This window comes from Sebastes umbrosus, chromosome 11 (assembly GCF_015220745.1).
Source record: "Sebastes umbrosus isolate fSebUmb1 chromosome 11, fSebUmb1.pri, whole genome shotgun sequence".
Lineage (NCBI taxonomy): Eukaryota > Metazoa > Chordata > Actinopteri > Perciformes > Sebastidae > Sebastes > Sebastes umbrosus.
Genome location: NC_051279.1, coordinates 13,045,736 through 13,069,207, shown reverse-complemented (window position 1 = coordinate 13,069,207; position 23,472 = coordinate 13,045,736). Strand labels below are relative to the sequence as shown.

Below are 23,472 nucleotides of genomic sequence, written 5' to 3'. Positions count from 1 at the left end.
TTGTCCCATGTGGTTAGATACTAGACCACTGGGGTCTTCACAGCCTAAAATCAAGCTCTCACTACCGGGATCAGCCTCTTTAGAAACCAGGCGACCACTCTTAGGTGATCAAATATTCACAGATTTAGTTTTATCCTAGTGGTTAATCAGTTCAACTTTCTGTCTTTTTGTTCTAAATCTTAATAGACCCTGGTTGTTCTGTGCATTTCAGTCTATTTTACATTACATTTGGCAATTATTTTGGAGCATGCAATAACGTTATTGATTCAGGCAAGCAAAGGCTTTGGTTATATTTCTTCACTGCTGCTGAAAATTTACTTAAAACTTCCTTCTTGTCTTGTCAAAGTTATTTCAAATCCTTGTTTCTCTACTTGTATCTGCATTAGCACACTTTGTTAACCTTTTCCACTCCACACCACATTCTCCCATAGACCCATTTTTGTCTCTTTTTTTAAAAGGGTACAGGGCGATTTAGGGGGAGATGGCAGGTCAGCAGTATATGTCACATAGAAGTGGTGTATACCAACTGAAAGCTGGGAACCTGAAGATTAATTTGAGATGCAGTCCAGCACTGTGTGTCAAGCTGTTCTAGTCAGCAATTAGAAATGAATGAAAGATAAATTAATTTATTAAAATATATTTTTTAAATTATATAAGGGCTTAGATGATTATGATTTAAGTATATATGGCTATTCCCATACTCTATCTCATAAGTTGTTGCAGCAATGTTTGGGTTGATACCATTTATTACTCAGATTTGGTGCTAAATTTAACCATTTTTTACCACTCGATAATTTATGAAAATGATCGATAATCCCTCCAAATACCACATTAAGACACCAAGACCTTGAGGAACACCATAGAAAAAATCATACTGTGATTTGATATGAAAAACGTTTGACATTTGGAAACTTCTGCTTCTTCTTTTTGGTGATTAGATGTCGAGCACTTCTGTTCCGGAAACTGCTCAGAAACCCCCTTATTGTCAATCTACCTAGGAAAGCCATACATCCTCTGAATGCCCTTGATCTCTAGTTTGTGGCTGTAAAGTTTCATGAGGCTGTGATTATCCTAGAGGTCACCACAGGTCATTTTATACAGTGCAGTCACATTTAAAATAAATGGTCTCACTACAATGAAATGGCTACTATGGGGACTAACATCATCACACATTTTTTAGTTTCATGTGATACTAGTACATTCACTCTAACGAGTGTGGTGAGCTCATGTCACCAAGTTTCCACCATGTTGGTATCTATATCTCCAACAAGTTGCAAATCTCTGAGAGTTCATTTTCATAATGTACTGAAATAAATGGCTGTGAAATTGAAAATCGATCTAAAAACGTATGGTTTGCTTTGAGAAATAGTTGACTCTCAGCAGTAGTGTAAAGTAATTTGTAGTTTATTGGCTAAAATATGCAAAAGCACTGGTACAACCATAAACGGAAAACATTTGAGTTATTAAAGTCTTTTTTAATGAAGTGCTTCAAGTCAGTTGATAAACCACATGTAGGCTTAAAGTGTCTGCTTTCAAAGTCAACCCTGAAACACTCTTCACACACTTCAAAGCCTGTTTTTTCTCAACTTATGGAACCATGTTGTGACTTAACAAGTTTACAGTCTAGCAGTCGAGCATGTGAACTGGATCTGTAGGGCTGCAGGAGAGGAGCTTGTTCTGGAAGAGAGGATCCCTATGGACGGACGCCCGTGCTTTTTTTTTTTTTCTCGTCTTGCTCCTCCCCTACAATTTCCTGGAAAAGACGTCTTGTCTGTTCACTGGAAGGCGAGCTATACAAAGAGGCCGAGAGACGAAACCTTACGTCATGTCCTCCTCATTCTCTGTCCCACTTGTTCCCTCATCATCACCTCCTCCTCTTCCTCCTTCAGCACTTCTGTACTTTCCCCTCTTCTCTCCATCCATGTTGTGTGTTCTCTCACACTGTTGAACAATAACCCCAGTGTGTGTGTTTGTGTACGTGTGTGTGTGTGGCGCTATTTTTGGCCCCTCCAAGGCCACAAAGCACTCTCTTCCCTTTTGCTCTTTCTCTGTTTCTCTCCTCTGCAGCTATATGGCATGTGAGTAAGAGCCTATAGAAAATGTAGACTGTGAGTGACCTCTAAGAATAGTTGAGCAGCCTGCAAGGCTTACATGTTTTTCTGTGTGATGTATGTTTAACCCCCCGGTACTCAGGTGAAGCAGGGGGCATGAACGCTCTTGGCTCCAACAAGAACAATTCCTCAAAGGGAAATTAGTTTCTATCTGGATTATTCACAACCCACATTTTTTCCGTAGATTGTTTCTAAACCAGTAAAATCTACTCTGCATGTTACAATAAAACCACGATCACAAGCTTGTGTAATTAACCAAACAAATTGCCTACTTATTTATCATCGTCTAACTCAAGGTCAGCAGAATTTAAAGTAAACCAGTGTGAAATTCAAATGGAAACTAAGCCTAACTGTCAACAGCCATTCTTCTAATCTGCATCTCCACTAGACATTTCCACTGGTGGCAGCTGATTCCACCATCTCTTTTTGAACAGACACATGTTGCAAAGAAACATGTAGCCAGTTCACGGCACAAATTGATATTGTGAAACCAAAGACTGATGCATGCAGGGTTCAATGTTAATTTTGTTTTGAAAGTTTGTTTTCACTTGCCTGGCTGGGTCAGAAATATGTACTTGTCCCTATACAAATTGTTTTGTTTATTAGAGGTTATCAAATAACTAGTTAATTGTCATGTTTTATCCGCCAACTAAAACTCCTGTTTCCAGGATAATTGAAATGTTCGCTTGCACTTAGGCACATCAACTTTGTCTTTTCCCGCCACCATTTCCTTGCGAGTGCCCGATCGGTACTGCGCATGGATGTATAAAGAGAACTGGATACAGCGTTGGAGGCGGGCTCCCGTTCATTCCTATGAGAGGCAATTGTGATGAACATTTTTCACTATTTTCTGATATTTTGTAGACTAGACAATAAATCTTAGTACTTCTCTTATACAACAAATATTAGACATTTAGCTCATTGTATCATTTTTAGGTTGCAGTTTAATCTAAAAATCTAAAAATATTTTTGATATTTTACTTCTAGGAGCTCATATTTAAAAAAAATATTAGCTACATTTTGAGTTCCCTTTTCCCATCCATGTTTTCCCAACTTTTGCTTTCTCTGTCCCTCACCTATGTCCCTGCATGTCTTTCTAAATGTCTCTGTCTCACTCTCTAGTCTTCCTCGAGTATTGGCCTAATGAATTTTTAATGGACTTGGTGGGAAGAGTCCAGACACTTTGGGATTCAGGCGTACGGGCTCTGATTACCCTCCTCCTCCTCCTGCGGAGCCCACCCTCCTCTTTTCTCTCCCTCCTTTCACTCTTACTTTCTCTGTCTCACCCTCCCAAGTCTTTTATTATCCCTCCATCCCTCCCCTCCACCTCCTGGTCTTGTGTTTCTGTCTTCTCTGTTCCCCAAGCTCAGCGCTTCAGGCAGTTTCACTTATCCAAGCAGCTGTGACAAAGACAAGGCTGTGTGTACTTGTGTATGAATGTGCTATAGGCAAATACCGACTGTCTCTCAATTTTTAGTGCTTTTTACAGACTCTCAGAGCCGACAGTGACCTCACCCCCCCTCCCCTTCATCCACACACACTTGCACTGGTCGTTTCCCACATCCATGCTAAAGCTGAGTTGGGTTAAAGTAGCACGGTGTGAGCCAACTGCCGCTAATGGCTGTTCAGAGGCCCTGGCCCTGTATAAAAATCCTGAGTCTGCAACTCCACTGTTAGTTTGGCACAGACCTGTCAGTTGATTTGCTGCTCAGTAGGACTCACAGCTCTGGGAATTTCTCCTCCTCATCTCTTTTCTCACTCTACTACTTTGTCTGACTGCCCGTCTGTCTCTGCCTCCTTCCCATCAGCTCTCGCCCTCCCTGGCACTTCAGTCCCAGGTCGCTGATCCAGTCAGTCATCATGCCTTTGAGGCGATGTAGTTGTGAAATGTTTTAGAGCTGCAACTAATGATTATTTTCATCAAAGATTGATTTTCTCAATTAAGCATTTTGTCAATAAAATGTCAGAAAATAGTTAGTAAAGAAGACCTTTTATAGTTATTTTCAGGTTCATACTTGTATTTTGGGTTTCTACTAGAACATGTTTACATGTTTTAATGTTCAAAAAACTCTTCATTTTTCTCATACGGCTGTGCTGCAACACCTCTTTTCACCCTCTGTCTGAAACGCTCTGTTTGAGCTCTCGCCCAAACCCCAGTCTGCTCTGATTGGTCGGCTGGCCCACTCTGTTGTGATTGGTCAACCGAACCAAACTCTACCGAACTCTGCTCCAGCTCCGCTCTAACTAACTTTGTTTGAGACCGTGCCAAACTAGCAAACTAACTAGGTATTATTCAAATGTGTTACTTGGTGACATCACCACATTATGGAAAAAAGGCGGGACTTCAAGCAAGGCATTTCCGACAGTTCAGGAGCAGTGTTTCTGTGGGGGAGAGCAACTCCCTTTGGCGTGGACTTTAGACTTTGTAACTTTGCAGACCTTTTACATGCACAAATTAAACTATATAACACACTAAAGGAAAGGGAAAAAGTAGAAAGTCATAATAGGTCCTCTTTAAACTTTAAACTATAATTTTCCAGAGCCCAAGATCTTCAAATTCCTTGTTTTGTTCATCCAGCAGTCCAAAACACAAAGTTGTTCAGTGAAAGCTACCCTGAGGAGTTTTCTTGGAAACAAACACTGTTTCTCACCCAAATGCATTGTGTGTATACATGTCCATCCTCATAAAACATTTGCAAAGCCTGCATTGTTTACATCCATGTTTGCTTGCTAGCAGTCTTCTTCCTCGCCTTTCCTGGCGCATTGCTACTCGTGGTCAAAAACTCCACGGGAGACCTTAAACTGTCATTTATGTTAAAGAAAAGCAGTAAATTGTCACATTTAAGAAGCTGGAGCCGTTGAAAGTTGGACCTTTTTGCTTGTAAATAATTGCTTATCAACTAGTTGTTTCAGCTCTCAAATGTTTCAAGTTGTGTTTAGGATTTTCAAAGTTGTCAGAAGGGCTTTTTGAGAGAACACAAGACAGGCAAGACAAAAACTAAGGATGATAGAAACGGCAGTGACACAACAAATGAATTATGAACTCCAACAAATAGGACATGTGTAACTGTGCCAAAATGCAGCAGGCATGCACAGATAAATCTTCAACGTTATCTATTGAAGTTGACCAAGAAGTTGCCCTTTACCCAGCCTTAACACAGCACACAGTCTCTTCATCTTCTCAAGTCTTTTGTTATTTTCTCTTTCACTCTTTTCTCACTCAGTTGCTTTCATCTCCTCATCCCCCCCCCCCACCTTTCCTCTCTGCTGTTGCGGTGTGTGTTAGAGTGGAGGTCATTGTTGGACTGGTGAGCGCCGGCGCACATAGCTGGAATAGCAGCAGTGTTAGAAGTCTGCTAGGGGCCTGCCACCTAGATCACACAGAGGAAAAGAGGCATCCGCACTCCGAGAGAGGAGGAGGAGGAAGATGAGGAGGAGGGTGGAGGGAAGGCGGAGGAGGAGGTGGGGGGGATAAGCAATCTGATCTGGATGACAACAGACTACCAGACGAGCTATGATCTCATCGCTCCCTTAACCTCCCCCCCTCCTCCTCCTCCTCCTCCATCCTTCCCTCCATCCACCCCCTCTCCCACTCTCGCCATTGTCTCTCTTTCTCTCTCTTCCCACTTTTGTTTCCCCGATCTCCCTCCCCCGTCTCTTTTTCCTCCTACTTTCTTTTCTCTGTTCTCCACTTGTCTCAGTGCTCACCCCATCTCGTCTTGCCTTCTTCTCTTTCACTCCGACCCCCAACCCCCCCCCGCCCTCCTCTTGCACTCCCTCCCCCATCCTCCTCCTCTTCGTCCCCTTTGCATCACTTTCTACCACCTGCCCCTCACTTGTCCCAACACACACACCTCTTGACGCACTTGCACTCTCTAGTGTCCCAGGCCAGAGATTAGGCGCACCCCTATCGTCAACCCTCCACACCAGTCTCTACATTATTGATGCCTAGTCTGTCTATGTGTATGTGTGTGTGTATGTGTGTGAGAGTGTGAGTCTTGCACATGCATGCTGTAATGGCTATCTGGTGTCTCCCCCGGGAGGAAGGAGGGGTGAGGGAGGAAAGGGAGAGGGAGAGTTGAGGTCAGAGAGGTTAAGTGTGGTGGAGGGGGTTAGGTCGCGCTTTGCAGGCTCTTCCCTGCTGCTCCTCTCTCTCTTCTTCATCCTAACTTCACACAGATCATATGCACACACACACACACACACACACACACACACACACACACACAGATTCCAAAAATTCCCCGTTGAAATTCTCCTATTGGGTGTACAAGGCTGATGAAACAGATCAGAGTGTGTGTGATAGCTGATCCAGTGTTAGTCAAGACAGCTCAGCCTGGGTTGGACTCTGGGTGGATAGAAGGACAAAGGCACCTGTTCTTGCTCTCAGCATTCCTCTAAACTTAATCCCTGCCATCTCACTCACACACACACACACACACACACACACACACACACTCTCGTCGCTTTTATATACGCCGTTGCTGATGACAGTGAGTCATTTCAGGTAGAGAATGTCCTCTTGCCTTGATTCACACTCAGGCCCGGCTGCCAGTCCTCCAAGTATTTACATGGGATCCATTTCACTCAAGGACCTGAAATATGATGTGTGTGTATAGTGACCTCTGTGGTCCACGCCAAAGTCAAAACGATCATTACAGATGCATCTTGACAGACATGCACATGCTCACAAAGTCAAACTCTTAAAAGCTGTGATGTTGTTTTCTGTTTAATATTTATTAGGGCTGTCAAAATGAACGTAATAATAACGCGTTAACACAAATTTGTTTTAACGCTACCAATTTCTTTAACGCATTAACGCAACTTGCGATTTTTAAGGTTGTAGCTCATTTTTAAAACTAGAGTGAAGATACTGATATCAGATGAAACTACAAAACCTAAAGAATCCATTGATACCAACCATGTCATACTAGCTTGTTGCGATGGAGGTTAAATAACGTTCCAAACTATATGCTATATTTTGGCGAGGAAAAACTGGCATGGCCATATTCAAAGGGCTCCCTTGACCTCTGACCTCAATATATGTGAATGAAAATGGGTTCTTTTGGTACCCACGAGCCTCCCCTTTACAGACATGCCCACTTTATGATAATCACATGCAGTTTTGGGCAAGTCATAGTCAAGTCAGCACACTGACACACTGGCAGCTGTTGTTGCCTGTTGGGCCTGTAGGGATTCTGGACAATATTTGTCATTGTTTTGTGTCATTAATGATTTCCAATAATACATATATACATACATTTATATATAGCAAACATATTTGTCCACTCCCATGTTGATAAGAGTATTAAATACTCAACAAATCTCCCTTTATGGTACATTTTGAACAGATAAAAAAATTGCGATTAATTTGTGATTAATCGCAGTTAAATATTTGAATCGATTGACAGCCTTAATATTTATCTGTTCGATGAGCTTTGCATGTTAAATTTTTAGCAACTCCGGCTTTACATGCAGACAGTTTCACACACGTTAAAAGCTCCCAGTTGAAACAGCCATCTACTGTTGGCCACTGAGCAGCTTCAGTGGAGCAATTTCCAGCTCGACGGCAGCACCAAAGGTTCACGTACTTGTTTATTCATCTCAGCCAGATTGGCGATTTGACCAGTCACATCTCTACTCGTCTTGACACAGTCACCATCAGTTTGCTACGTCTGGAAAGAATGTGTTGTCCTCCGCAGTAGGAGTGTGTGTGTGGGTGATTATGTGTTATTGTCGGAGGCACAACCGGGCCAGTATGTTTATGATTGCCCCCGGTGTGTGTGTTCCTCTGTGATTGTAGCTCACTCAGGGTTTGATCGTGCAACAAGTGTTTGTTTGAAAGTGGAAGAGGAGGAGGAGGGTGGGAAGAGAAAAAGGAAATCAAATGACAGTGAGTGAGTGTTTCATTTGCGTGCTAACTGCTACCTACTTATGCAGGTCTGGAAAGTCTGAGAAATTACAGACACAGACGGCACAGTTGCTGTTTTTACACCCAATGGTCATTTCACACTTAACACATTGTGATGTTTGTTATAAAGAACAATAATCTGTAGCTAAACTGCCTGCGCAGCCTGTTTGTTGACCGCCTCATCTGCCACCTACTATCTGCATTTAATATTCAACGCTGATTAAATTCTGTCTAGAATTTGGAGATGGAAAATGTGTAGGCACATTGTTTGACTGATAGTCAAAAATCTTTATTTTGAATTGCTAAATGACTCCTGAGTAGGTGGGACAACTGAGTGATTCATTGACCATGCTTTGCTAATACATCATTATTATTGGAGGAAAACCACCAAGAAATGGTGGTGAGGAATAGCCTACATAGGTTTCCTTTCTGCCTATTTTTTTGTAATTCTCTTTTTTATTGATTTTTAGGGATACAAAATTCAATCAACTACATAAACAAAATTGACACCACATCAACACAAAGATCTTTCAAGCATTAAAATGATAATAATAGTAATAATAAAAATACAAATAATAATTGAAAGATTATAATAAATAAAATAATAATAGTAATAATAATAAAAAAATTAATAAACACAGAATTGTATCAGTATAATATATCTTTCTGCCTATTTTTTTGTAATTCTCTTTTTATTGATTTTTAGAGATATAAAATGAACAGAAATTACATAAACAACGTTGACACCACATGAACACAAAGACTTTTCAAGCATGAAAATTATAATAATAATAGTAATAATAAAAATACAAATAATAATTTTTAAAAAATTATATAAATAAATAGTAAGAAGAATGATAAAAAGCAGAAGAAAAATAAATACAAAGTTGGATCAATATACTGTATCTTAGTGCCTATTTTTAACGAATAACTGGAAAATATGCCTGCTTCTGGTTGGTCTCTTACATATCATATAAAAAGTAAAAGAAAAGAATAAAGTTGTAACTCATGTTGATGAAAGGCTCCAGTATTATGTAGAGATTCATAAATGTCTGGCAGATGTGCTATCAACATTATTTAGTGTTATGCAACAGTGACTAAATGGTCCGAACAGGCCAGTGCAGCAGCAGAGATTATCAGGGCTATCTATCTCTGCCTCCAGGCTGCCATCCAGCAAATCCATTGACAAGCCCTCACATCCATAATCTGTTGATTTGGGCCTGTTTGTTTTCCAATCTCCAGCCCAGCCGGTCTCATTTCCTCTGTTGCCATTTGCATGCGGTGCAGTTAAACGCATTGCAAACACTGGTTTCACGCTAGCCTTATATGTCTTTCCATGTCCTCCCAAAGAAGGAAGTAATAATAATAAAAAATCGTTGGAATAGAAAAATACAACCCCCTGTCCCTTGTAAAACAATAGCCCTGTAATGAATACTACTTTTTAAAAACGTACAACCTTTATTAATTTTTAGTTTTATTAGACTGCATTATATATAATCCTCCTCTATATAAACTTCAGTTGGACAAAATAGGAAAAGAACACTTATCCACTATTATATTGCATTTCATTACATCTATTTTTCTGGTTCATCAGTGTAATGTGATGCTTAACATTATTTGCAACATCATAAAATAACATCATCTGGTATTAAATGTCCTGCACAACGACATTTTTATCAGGGTGGGTGCTATTTCTTTGGTAACTCCACCTCCTCACAATGTTATGAAGATGATTGTTGATCAAATAAAATCCAGTCCAGGCTATATCTAGCTGAATATTACACTGTAATAGTCTATTTTGCTCATGTCGTGTCAAATTTTCTTGACCACCCAGGCGACAGAATGTTAGTGGGAGACTTGCATAAACATTTTCAAACACGAGCGCTGGCACAGAAACTCTTTCTAACTCGTACATTTGGGCACACACATGCTCATGCAAACAGTCATATACCCGCGCCCACAGTCTCGTTCTGCGTCTCTTACTCCGCGTTTCCTTCGGGCGGCGGGTGGAGAGAGAGATGGAGGGATAGACAGGAGAGATGACTAGCCATGTTGTTTTCCTCCGGTCATAGGAAAGAGTGACTGCATGAGAGGAAAGAGGTGGAGGAGAGGTGGAAAGGTTTTTCATGTGCCTGACTGTTCCATGAAGCCCACTTACACTACAACTTTCAGTATTGTAGTTTCAGTGTGAGTGTGTGTTTCCTGTGAAGAGCTACTGCGGTAGTGACAGCAGAGGAATGCGGTTTATACAAAACCCTTAGTCTACCTCCACATTAAGCCATCGAAATTTTTATTTGCATCTCCGCAAGCACTTCTAGGTCATTTTAGTAGAGACCTCTGTCCACAGTGAAACACCTGAACAACATAAATCGGGCCAAATCTCCTTCTGCGCCCTCTCTTCATTCGGCAAAAAAACTAAACCGCATCACAGCCAACATCTGGTAAGGCGTGAGCCAGACAGCCTAGCTGACAAAATCATGATTTTATGGTTGCGACGTCATCTGACAAAATCACCATAAATACAGGTTCATGACAACATCTGTGCCTTATAATCGTCTATATTGATATTAAAAATAAATAAACGCAGAAAAAGTTAGACAGAATGTTACCTTCTTAACTTCGCCGCCACACAGCCCCCGCCTGTGACTAGACTACAGACGCAGCCGGTGACTGTGTCGACTGCCAGCCAGTTACACCTCCGTTCAGTGTCCTCCTGCTCTAGTGTGGTCACCTATACTGTGTGTGTACAGCCGAATTCATAGTATAGTTGTTTTACATATTACATATTCGTCTGTTTCTGTCATCAGGCAATTGAACGAGAATGAATTTAGGGGCTGCAACTAATGATTATTTTCATTGTCCATTAATCTGTCTATTATTTTCTCGATTAATCGATTAGTTGTGTGGTCTATAGAATGATGAAAAATGACGATCAGCGTTTCCCAAAGCCCAAGATGACATCCTCAAATGTCTTGTTTTGTCCACAACTCAAAGATATTCAGTTTACTATCATAGAGGAGTAAATAAACCAGAAAATATTCACATTTAAGGAGCTGGAATCTGATAATTTTGACTTTTTTTTTCCTTAAAAAATTACATGCTGAAAAACGCTGTTTTAGTCTGATTTAACCAGCTTAATGTGGATGTAGTCATATTATAGGGGATTCAGGTTAAGGCCTGCTACAATGCTTCTCATGTCATTGTTTGGAGTCCTTTACTTTTTCTTTCCCTTGCTCTTGCTCTCCAGTGTGTCAAACTGTCCAATAAAAGAGATATTGCTTAAGAATCACCTACAAAAATTGCTCAAAGATTGACTTGAGAGTGAAAGGAAAAATGCAGGGAAGACTTGAAAGTAGTGAAGACAGCTAAATTCACCTAAGATGACACCTAAAAACCTCCACTCAATAGTCTGAATTTCTCTAAAGAACCGAACAAGATTTTTTCAGGGTTCATTTGAGTTCTGTCTCACGCAATTGTTCGACATTAAATGCAGTCTTGTCAGCAAAAAACTTTTTTTTTTCAGTTTAATTTACAACATGTGCTCTCCACAACATCATTCACTGTTATTTGTTGCGCTCCAGTGACGCACGTTAACCCTCACGCTCTCTTTATCTCTCTTTTACAGGGATCGCCTTCCCAGAATGGGCTTACAAGCCTGAGTCGAGCCCCGGGTCCAGGCAGATCCAGCTGTGGCACTTCATCCTGGAGCTGCTCAGGAAAGAAGAGTATCATGATGTCATCGCCTGGCAGGGGGACTATGGCGAGTTTGTCATCAAGGACCCAGATGAAGTGGCCCGGCTGTGGGGGGCCAGGAAGTGTAAGCCCCAAATGAACTATGACAAGCTGAGCAGAGCACTCAGGTATGATGACAGAGAAACTTGCTGAATATGTTTGATTCACTGTGTATCTGATCAGATACTGACCGTCATCTTTTCTTGTAAAATGTCCTGTGTAATCGGTTACACTGGTGTTGTCACATGTTTATTCACCGGTGGGAAAATTTCCTCACCGTTACATCCCTAGTAGAGAGAGAGAGAGACAGGGAATGACAAGCAGCAAAAGTCCCCAGCCGGAACGTGATCCAGGGACGTCCAACCTATAGTCTGCACCCCAACTCTAACTTGCCTATCTCTTTGGCGGAGGTCACTGCAGTAGTGAAAAGAGATTTGTCTGGATTGATGCAGTGCGAACAAACTTTTTATTGGACTGTTGTGGTGAAGAGGGAGCTGAGCCTGAAGGCAATTTCTCAGTCTGTCTATGTTCCAACCCTCACCTGTGGTCATGAACTCCTGAAGTGCCACTCTTTAAAATACTTTATCATGAGGCCAAGTACACTACAGTCTACATCCCAGCGGCAGTGAGGTTTCCATGTGTGAAAGGGATGTGAGCACATGTTGAGTGATCACATCAGAGATTGTTCTACACATGTAGATAAACTTGCACTCGAGCAAATATTTAGTGAATGATGTCATGACTTGTAGTCACACACAGACACCCCTGAGACTACAATTACTGTAAGAAAAAAAAAAAAAAAAATCATTCTGTCATCCAAATTGAGAATACCATCTGTGACCCTGGCATTTGTTTCCAGTTATAGCAATGACCTGCTGGAAGCATTTCATTCAGAGCCCAATAGCTTCAACCCTCTGGCTCTGTTTCACCCAGACATTGCATTAGTCATGACTGCCAAGGCACTAATAGCACTTAACCAAGTCTATAATATGTGTAAATGTCTTAAGAGTGACCCTGGCCACATGCCTTCACACGCGGTTGACCTGGACAAGTTTAGCTACTATTATGCTCCAAGTAGAGTTACAACACTGACCCATTTGGCTGGTCACACCTTTAGGTTATATCCAGGGACGCCTGCTCAGCCAAGCCCATTAGCTTATCACAACCGTGATTTGGCACAGTTTTGGTCATGACCCTAGCTTCAAGTTCAAGTGTAAATATTGCATGAAAATATTACATTTTAACACCATTAGACAGGTAATTTCACTTGATTTTATTATCGGATTGGGACATCTGGCAGTCACTTATTGTGAAGTATAAATTTGTGGCATATTTTAAACTTTGTATCCGATGGTTGGTCCAGTTTTTCTCTGGCTAGATCTGCTTTTGCTGACCTTCAAATTGGGTTTGCTAAGTATGAGGTAAATCAAATTGGACTGACATGTCCATAAAGCAAATTGCTTCAAGACCAACACAATAGTTGGGGTATTGCAAGGGGAAAAAATGCCCCATAAAATGGATAAGATCTGAGCTACACAACAGATGCTTCTGATTCTGTTTGTGCTTTTGGCGTTCACAATGAGACATTAAGTCACAATATTGTTTGAGTATAGAAAGAAGATGCCTCTAATCAGTCTTGTGATCTATACTATAACACAATGACCTCTCAGCACATTAGAGGTCAGTATTACAGACATCACATATCCATGGGGGACTCTTCTCAGCTGATGCCAGTTGTAGTAAGAAGAGCATCTCAGCTTTGTGGTCGCTCAACACTGGTGAGATTAAGATAATGTCTGTTACAGATGGGATCCTATGGGGACAGAGGGAATTAACATGGACTACTAATGTGTGCATGTGATACACACACAAACACATTCCTGAATTAGAGAGAAAAACAATATGGACGAGGATACTTGTGGTCAAGCTGTGTATTTATAGCATGTCCATCCTCTAGAGCTGTAACAGATTTGGAGCTTAGGCTGCAGGAAGTGCGTATATATATATAGTGGGTCTTAGTGCCCTCTGATGGACCGGCCTTAGAGGCTGATTATCGGAAAGTTTTTTGCACAGGAGTTCCCCCTCTGGCACTCTTGTGTCCTCATGCACCCTCCTACGGCCAGGTCGTCTCCCTTTGTGCCTGTAAATTGAGCACTTCAGGCTTAGAGCGGGAAGAACTGTCAACGAAACATAAAAGACACATGCACACACACCTACATCCATGTATTCACCTTATTTGACACCAGAGCAGTCGTCAGTCCTTCACAGCAAGAGACACTGGAAATGAAGCCTTGCAAGACGCACATCAATAGTAATGTGGCAAGAGGATTAATGACACTAAAGATTAATGAAGTTATAAAGGAGGCACGCAAACACACGTGTGCACGGTAACGGTCCCCATATGGAGCAAACTGTTGGAGAGCAGGCCACCCCGTGCCCTTCATATGGAGAAAACCTGGAGTCTGCTAATAATGGAGACCACAGTCGGCATGTGGCAATTAGCACACACACACATGCTCACACACTTGAAAAGGCGCCTGTTTTGAAGTGTTCTTTTTATCACTTAGCCTTTGTAATTATTATTTTTACCTCTGTGATCTTATTCTTTCCAGTCTGCCATGCACATGGTGGAAATTCCCTTAATCAGCACTGCTGCATTGTGTGTGTGTGTGTGTATATGTGTGTGTGTACATGTGCGTATGTGTTGGCTTTCCGTTGAGGGGACACAGCCTCAGTCCATGCGTCATCTTGGTCTGCCGCTCCCACGGCCGCTGTGAAATTCCCACTCCTGTTGAGAGGATTATACTCCCACTGTGTGTGTGTGTGTGTTTACGTGCAAGCGTGTGCACGTATGTGTGCATGTGGACATGCTTGATGTTGAAAGAGGTTAGACTATCATTTCATAGTCTTGTTTTTTTTTTAGTGACTTTGCCTCTCCATTCAGTTCTTTTTAACTCGTACTCACCTTGTGCTTGGATATTCAGGGCAATCTGACATGTTTGGTGCAAGTAATGAATGAAAGGAAGGACACAATCTTTAACCATCAGCTGCCCACTAATAAGAAGCCCAAGCCGTCACCCCTGTTCCTGATTCCCTGCACTACCGTCTCACTCTCTCTCATAAATGAGACCTGCTCCGATCCACAAAGAGAGTAGGGCAAATGAAGCCTGTTGCCAATCAGTCGTTGCAGAGTGCTGGCTTAATGAGTGTAATCATGCTAAGAGGTCCCAGCTTCTAGAGACCTCCAGGCCCCCCCTGTCCTCCAGTCGGCAGCAGCCCACATTGGCTCCAACACAGAGGTCAGAGGTCAGGGGGACTGCCACACACAGCTGGCAAAGATTAACAACACAGCACATGTGCACATTCACATACACAAATGCACCATTGTACACATACTCTTGCCAAATGCATGTTTGTAGTTTTTGCTTCATGTCCAACATTCATTTAACTGTGATGGGCCGCCACAGCTGGAAAACTGCCACCACAGAAAAACACTTAAAGAGAATGATGGTTCCACGAGGTTCCTGGGTATGGTGATGCTGTACATTTAGAACATTTTACCATTCATTGTAGACTAAAACTGCTAAAACAACATGAAAACATGCATCTAATAATACCCTGTTGCATGATGGTGTAAAGCCACTGTTCCAGTCTTCCAAGGAAAGCCCTGAGAGGCATTTTAAAGCGCTTTTCACACGAGGGACGAAAGCGGAAAAAAAGAAACAAAAAATGCTAAATATTCGTTGCTGATTTTTTACGTTCAAACCTTACACAGCAAGCCCGACCAGAATATTTGCGTTACATGCATTCCACCGAAAATTACAGTTTAGCACAATCACACAGTCACACATCATCGATGCGTAAGTTATTTTTACTGAAATAAACCCACACTGAACTCTATGCACTGGAGACGGCCTTATTATTATTCCAAGTATGCTGGTCTGTATAGAAAAGTTACAATGTGGTCACATTTCCTATGATGAATGTTATTGTAACTAGTGTAAATGCTGAGCTTATTGCACTGGTTTTGATCATTCATGGCTGGACTGGATCATATGTTGCTTATGTGTTTATAATTATGTGATACATATCCTTTAATGCATTCATATGCTTCTATTGCTGGCAACAATAATAGGCTAATAATAGTAAGGCTGTACCGGATAGTTTGAAGCATCGAAGCTTCACTCATAATGTTGACATTGTAATTATTATTACCAATAACTTACAGAAACATTGTGTGAAATAGCCCACCTTCTCTCTCCTTCACACGCACAAAGGGCGACTTGCCGGCTGGCATGCACCTGTCACGGGGCGGTCTAGCAGCAATCGGCTCCATAAACAGAATTATGACATTGACATCCGGGAAAATCTATTGATCCTGTGAGCAAAAGTCATTAGTTTATTGGTTGGTTTGTTTTTATTGGCATCCGAAATTCAAAAACAGCTGCATTAAAAAAAACGCTGCATTGCAAAATACAAAAGTTTCAGATCTATCAAAGAGATAGATTGGTTTGATTTTTTTCAATTGACGTGTGACTTACACGCACATATTATACGTGTTTGGCAGGGTCTGAAATTAAGTTTTTTCCTCACCTTCCACTGTCGCAGCCACTCAATGTTTTTGTCTGCCACTGAAATCTATGTAGAACGCTTTAAAATTGTAAATACTGAGTCATTGGTACCTGACTTTAGAAATATGGAATATATCATATGATTAATCCCTGCTGATTCTTAACTTAAGAATTGCTTTTAAAAATAATATTTATTAACACACGAGAAACCTCTCTGCCATGGTGGCAGGTGACCTGAATTCTGAACCTGCCACAGTCAACATTTACCCTGTATTTGGCAGGTAATAGGTGCTAATTTCATTCCCTAGTGTTTGATGTGCATTTAACAGTAACCCCAGTGACCACATCTACAAAACATCCTGCAGGAAATACTGCTGCATATGCATACAGTGTTACTCACCTATTTGGCTGGGCCAGTTTATAGGTCAGAAGGCCTCTCTCTACATCAGCGCATTGTGTGGAAACACCCAGGGCCAGAGAGAAAGTGCAGAGGGAGCACCCGGGGATAGTACCACTGTATGACTTTGTGTTCAACGTATGCTTGCATGCATTGTCTTTCCATTGTCTCTATGTGCAGCATATATGTGTTCAGCGTACATGAGCAGTGTGTGTATGTCATTGTCCCTGACTGAATGAGCCCTTTATTTTTCTATGAGGGCGGAACACACACACACCAGAGTGTGTGTTCGAGTACATATTCGCACCCACAGAGCATGTGACCGTCCTACTAGTACCCTGACCTGATCCCCCTCCTCACAGACAAACACACACATATGTACATACACACACATCCCTGGACAAACACATTTCCTTTTTGAGACAGTAAACACGTCAAACCACACAAAGCACTCTCACGTGTGCAACTTGTGCACACACACCTGAGTGTGAGCAGCTGGTGTGTGCGTGTGTGTAGAGAAGGATCTGGCCGGGATGTGTGTGTGTAACGGCCAATGCTGACGAAAGAGGCAGAAAATAAACACGGGGCTCATGGGGAGTATTGTAATCCCAACTTCCTGTCACAGTCAGCGCCTATTTACAGCCCAACAATGGGCAAGGCACAGCTTGTCCACGCACACACACACAAGCGGGTTGGTTCACTTCATTTTTAGCATTGACGTTTGTGTTTGTGTGTATGTGTTTGTGTGTGTGTGTGTGTGTATAGAGGGATACTGATATAGATTGTTGAGCTTATACAGATATCATATTATAGGGTGATACAAACAGTTGGCCATAGCGGACAGGTCTTTTGTCCTTTAGTAATACTGTACCTCAGTGTCTGAACTGAATGTACAGAGAGAACACATTTAGTCCCAACACTGTTTTCCATCTTTACCACAACTGCTAACCTCCAAACTTTTTGAGTACTGACTGAAGTATGTCTGCATCCAATGCTTTGTCAGGTCCTGATATTTCCTGCTTTGGACCTTGAGTCCAATTGGGCAACAAACATGAGAGGCTGGTCAGACAATTGTTTAGGATCTAAGCAAACCTCCAGGTTAGCCAAACTTATTTGAATCATAGTCTGACCGCTCTGACTTTTTTTTTTAGCATCATTGCTGTATTTTGGGATCTTAGCAATTACTTGACGAAATACAATGTTAGAATAGAACCGATGGGCATAGCTATAAGCAACTGAGGTTGTAATATGCTGTAAATAATTAACTCCTTTTGAGTCATACAGTATAACTTTTCTGCTGTGTGACAGAAATTTGGCTTTTTTGTTAAATGGGCAAATAGAAGGGTTTAGGAAAAGCTGTTTATATTATACAAAGTAAGAAATAAAAAACTCATGTATTGTATTGACACCAGTATAAAAAAAAAGAATATCAAATAACACAATAGTTAATACTAGGGCTGTCAAAGTTAACACAATGATAACGTGTTAACACAAAACCGATTTAACCCCACTAATTTCTTTAACGCAATCAATCTTTCGGAGGTTGGAGTGGGCTCAGTTTTAAAGCTAGAGTGAAGATACTGAAACTAGAAAACCTGAGAAATACATGGTGCCAACCATATCAAACCAGCTTGTTGTGAAGGAGGCTATATAACGCTACGAAGTTACGCTAAATCTTGGCGTAGAAAAACTGGCATGGCCATTTTCAAAGGGCTCCCTTGATCTCTGACCTCAAGATATGTGAATGAAAATGGGTTCTATGGGTACCCACGAGTCTCCCCTTTACAGACATGCCTACTCTATGATAATCACATGCAGTTTGGGGCAAGTCATAGTCAAGTCAGCACACTGACACACTGACAGCTGTTGTTGCCTGTTGGGCTGCAGTTTGCCATGTTGTGATTTGAACATATTTTTAATGCTAAATGCAGTACCTGTGAGGGTTTCTCGACAATATTTGTCATCATTTTGTGTTGTTAATTGATTTCCAATAATAAATATACACATACATTTGCTTAAAGCAAGCATATTTACCCACTCCCATGTTGATAAGAGTATTGAATACTTGACAAATCTCCCTTTTTTTTAGATTTTTTGAGATTTTGAACAGATAACAAATGTGTGATTAATTTTCGATTAATCATGGACAATCATGAGATTAATCGCGATTAAATATTTTAACCGATTGACAATCCTAGTTAATACTATCGAGTGTTTAAATTGTTTAAACCTGGTTAAAGTGCTGTTTTGAAATGTCTGTGTTTATTCATTGCCATTGAGTTCCTGCACTCCAGTGTGTGTCTGTGTGTCTGTGTGTCTGTGTGTCTGTGTCTGTGTGTTTGTGTGTGTGTGTCTGTGTGTTTGTGTGTGTGTGTGTGTCTCTCTCTCCCTCTCTCTGCTTTGAACATTATGTTTTGGACCACAGCAGGTCTGTGTAATCGCAGCCTTAATCCCTGGCCTAGAATCACACACGGTAACAACTGAGCTGATAGAAAGCCTCCCCTTTGTTCCCCTGAAGGCTTTGCCTAAATCCATACTTGCATTGATTGTTCAATCTACTCTTTTGGTTAAACAGGGAGCGGGATAAAGCTGCATCTCCTGGATGATACGTTCTTGGGGTGTGTGTGTGTGTGGGGGCACACATGCACTCATGTGTTTGCCTGAATGAGATGGCAGTTACAGAGTCAGGATATGGGAGAGGTGTGTGTATGTGTATGTGTGTGTGTGTGTGTAAGGCGAGTGTGCGGTGGGCAGCTAAACACAGGCACTCAAAGAATCTCTTTCTTCTCTTTTGAAGTGAGTTCAAATGCTCTTCAAAGACTGTCTGCCTGTATGACGGCGCAGGAGGAGGAGGGGGCATGAAGAAAGACCGGGTGACCATGTGCTCTAAACACAGCTTCAGTTGCCGCGTCTAGGATTACGCAAAGTTGTTGTCTGCTTCCAACTATGCATCTCGGCGTTCTTTGTATTAGCTGCATGTGTGTGTGCAGCCAAGCGCACACAAGATTTTATTGGCTCCACTCCCTACTATCCAACTGCCATGAGCCAGGGTCAGACAGATGTGTCAGCACAGTGATATTATTGGCCTTTGGGATGCATCCATATTTATGCCAATTATACACTCAGGTCCACCTATCTAAAATTAATGCAGTCTAGTACTATAGTTCACAATAAAGGTTACTGTCATGAAGATTATAATGTTCAGTTTAAGTTTTAGAAACGGGTTGGTTGAACTTTATTGACATTTTAGTGTGGTGCTGTTGAATGAAAAAAACATGAAAAAAGTCGAGAGGTCGAAAGTTTAACTTTATGCAAACGAGGCAGACATCTGCCTGGAGGCTCTGCGGTGATCGTCAAGAAAGTGATGCAATGGTGGGACAGGAAGTTTAGCCTTTACCTGCTGTGGATAAACGTCTGTTGAGGAGAAGATCTTTATTTTAGTCTCTTGGACCCTTCTTTTCTATGTCCCCCTGCATCCAAGATTACAGATAGAAACAAAAACGACGTGCTGCTTTGCACAAAGTCAGCTAAACTGTAGGAAAACTTTGCAGGTTGCTTATTTACAGTGTTTGCTAATTAGCTTGCCACTCGCTAGCGCCGAGCGAAAAGTGGCCCAGGCAATTTGTGGGTCTTCACCATTACACCGTCCTGGCCAACCAGGAAGTTAGCATCAAAATGGTTCCCTTGATAAAAAGCTACTTTTTCCTTTAGATTATTGCAGAAAATAAGCAAACAGAAGTTTGATACTTACAGGTTTTGTTAAGCAAGATAATCTTCACAAATGAGCACCACTTTTATGATTTTTGAAGCGTGAATGCAATCTCCAGAAGTAAAAAACTAATGTTAGGCTATAAACGAACTACACCACGGTCGCATGAGCGCGAGTATACACAACGAGGCTGTAAAGGCGGATGAGTCGGCGTGAAGGCGTTTTGTAGTCTCATTTAGTCACTTGTTTACAACCGCCTTTTTTAAGACGTGTAAAAGCTTCAAAATTCACGAGTGGGGTATTTACTAATGTATATTATGTCATAGAACAAAACGTTAAAATCTCTTAAGCTTGTGTTAACCACAGACCTTATTTCAGTTATCTAACTAAAAACCCATTAAAAAGAAAACCTTGACTTTCAGACAAGAGAACCAAAAGTATTAAAATGCTAACTCATTTCTGAGTGTTCCTGCAACACTCAGAAATGAGTTAGCAGTTAATATAGGTGTCATGAAATATTGCTCCAATTAGGGGTTGCAATGACGCTTTGTGATACACAAAATAAATAATTTTCAGGTACTTTGGATTTTGTTTGTTTCTATTAGACCCATATGTTGGCCCTAGCCCAGTTTGTTGCCTTTTCTATCATCAGCTAATTCGATCACAGTCCCGTTGTGGTTTTAATTCTGCTCGACTTCCTGCCCATCTCTGTCCGTCCCCTCGCTCCCCCGACTGCTCCTCTCCCCTCCTTCCCGGCCCTTGTGAGTGTCTCCCCTAGAGCAGAAATTACATGCTGCTTTGTGCCTGGCGTAAACAATGTTTTCAACAGTGCAGGCCTGTCCTGTCTCTCTCTGTCTCTCGCTCACCCTCTCCCATCGCCCTAGGGGACGAGGGGAGAGCGCAGGGAGAGAGTTGGGATAAAGAGGGGGAGGTGGATTGATGAACGAGAGAGAGAGAGAGAGAGGTATCAGTGGGATAAAGGGAGAAGAGGAGGAGGGTTGAAAAGAGCAACAGTCTGTTCCCAGAGCAAAATCGGCCCAACCAGTCTATGTAATAAGCATAATAAGAGGGGGTGAAGGGCGACACCTCCCCACCACCAAACAGACAGACACTCACACACACACACTGCCGTCTGGATAACTACCATTCAGCATAATGATAGTCAATGGGCTCTGATTAACTCTGCATTACCTACATACCCTGAAGCCCCTATCTTTGTCAGCACACTTCACTTAACTTGTGCCAGCAGACACATACTGGAGGAAGGGAAAGCATAAAAGCAGGCAGGTATGCAGACATGATGAGCAAATGTGCCGTCTGGTTAAATCTTGTGTTCGATAGCCAGGGGTAGTGTTTGAAAGGATAGGTGGTTGTTTTGGTGAGCATGCCGCACAAGCTTGTTATCTCCCTCACGGACAAACACGCCGTCTTTGTTCCTCTCTTGCTCTTTATCTCTTTTCTCTTTCCTTTGCTCGGTCTCCTCTCGGTGTGTGAGGGTTGGCAGCCAGGGATCTAGAGGTTACATAAAGTGGATGTGGATCTGGGGAAGAAAGCAGAGAGATGTTACATAAAGAGCTGTAGCTGGACAAAGGTTAATAAAAATGGAGCCTTGCACTGTAGGCAGGAGCCACGAGAGAGAGAGAAAGCTTGAAAAAAAAAAACCCAGAGAGAATGGCCATTACATAAACAGATAAAGATGAGGTGAATTATTGGTGGCTTTGCTTTGCTTTGCTGTTACATAAAGAGATGGGTCCATCTAGCAACATGAATGACAGAAAGTGTTGTTGTATGTGATACAACAGACATCTGAACATAAAATACACTTTTTCCTGACTCTTCCTGGCCTTCTTTTCGACAGGTATAGATTAGTGAAGATACCGCACACACAAAGTAACATGAGTCACACACATCTGTCAAACATAAACGTATCTGCTCACACAACCTTGTAGGGCTGTCCCAAATACAATAGTCGGTGTATATAGCGCCATCCGTCCGTCCGTTCACGTGTCACACTTCTGTTTCCGGAGCAGAACTCGGAAACTGTTTAACTTAGGAACTTCAAATTTGGTATGATGGTTGACATTGTGGTCTAGTTGTGGCTTTTGGCATTAATTCCAAAAGAGCAAAACCTTTCAAGCAGTGAGCAGGGTTATGTGAGCCATGCTCACTTTTGCCTTGTTAATATTGAATATGAATTGTGGGATTATTCCTTATTTCATGAGCTATTTGGGGATTTATATATTGTTATAACATAATTATATATATGTTTACATATATACGTATATATATATATATATATATATATATATAAAAAACAGAAGCATTCATATACTGATTTGGAGGTTGATTACCATGGCAGCGGTCGAAGCTGCGAAGCATTCGGGTCAGACTTACATCCTTGTGGCCTTACAACTCATTTACAATCCACATTTGGCATCATACATTGACCTCTGGTCTCTTAACTGTTTGCTCCACACAACATCACTGCTGCTCTTCAGCTCCGTCCATCTACCGCTTCTCATCTATCTGTTTTCTCTCCTTTAGCCCCCCTCCTCTGCCCCCTTACCTTTACTGGGTCTGCTTTGTGCAAATGTCATACAACACTCTGTAATATCTATCATTAGAAGGGAGGGGGGGACGACATGAAAGACTTGTGCTTATTAAAGTGTGTGTTTGACTGTGCAGACGTATCTGTCATAGTCTCGATGACTTCAGAATTATATTTTAAAATGTGGTTAAATTAAATGTTTCAGCGTTGTTAGTAGGCCAGTCACCCTGATACATGTCTTTATATTTGTCTTTGCATGTATTAGGCTTGTGTGAGCACAGTTCTTACTATTTTATTTATGTCTGTTTCGCTTTCTATTTCAGATACTACTACAACAAGAGGATCCTCCATAAGACCAAAGGCAAGAGGTTCACCTATAAGTTCAACTTCAATAAACTGGTTTTGGTCAACTACCCCTTTATCGACATGGGCTCCTCCGGTAAGCCTCACCAGTCTATCGCTGTGTGTTTGCATGCATGCCTGTGCATGTTCA

The 23,472-nt window shown here is 41.6% G+C and overlaps 1 protein-coding gene across 1 annotated transcript in view; it reads left to right on the top strand.

The window, feature by feature from the left end:
- The window catches only part of erfl3 (Ets2 repressor factor like 3), a 58,238-nt gene that overhangs the window by 28,894 nt on the left and 5,872 nt on the right, over positions 1 to 23,472 (top strand). Inside the window, exons 2-3 of the mRNA XM_037784128.1 lie at positions 11,648 to 11,882; positions 23,303 to 23,418. Of these exons, the coding sequence (XP_037640056.1) occupies positions 11,648 to 11,882; positions 23,303 to 23,418 (351 nt within the window). The remainder of the gene's footprint in view (positions 1 to 11,647; positions 11,883 to 23,302; positions 23,419 to 23,472) is intronic.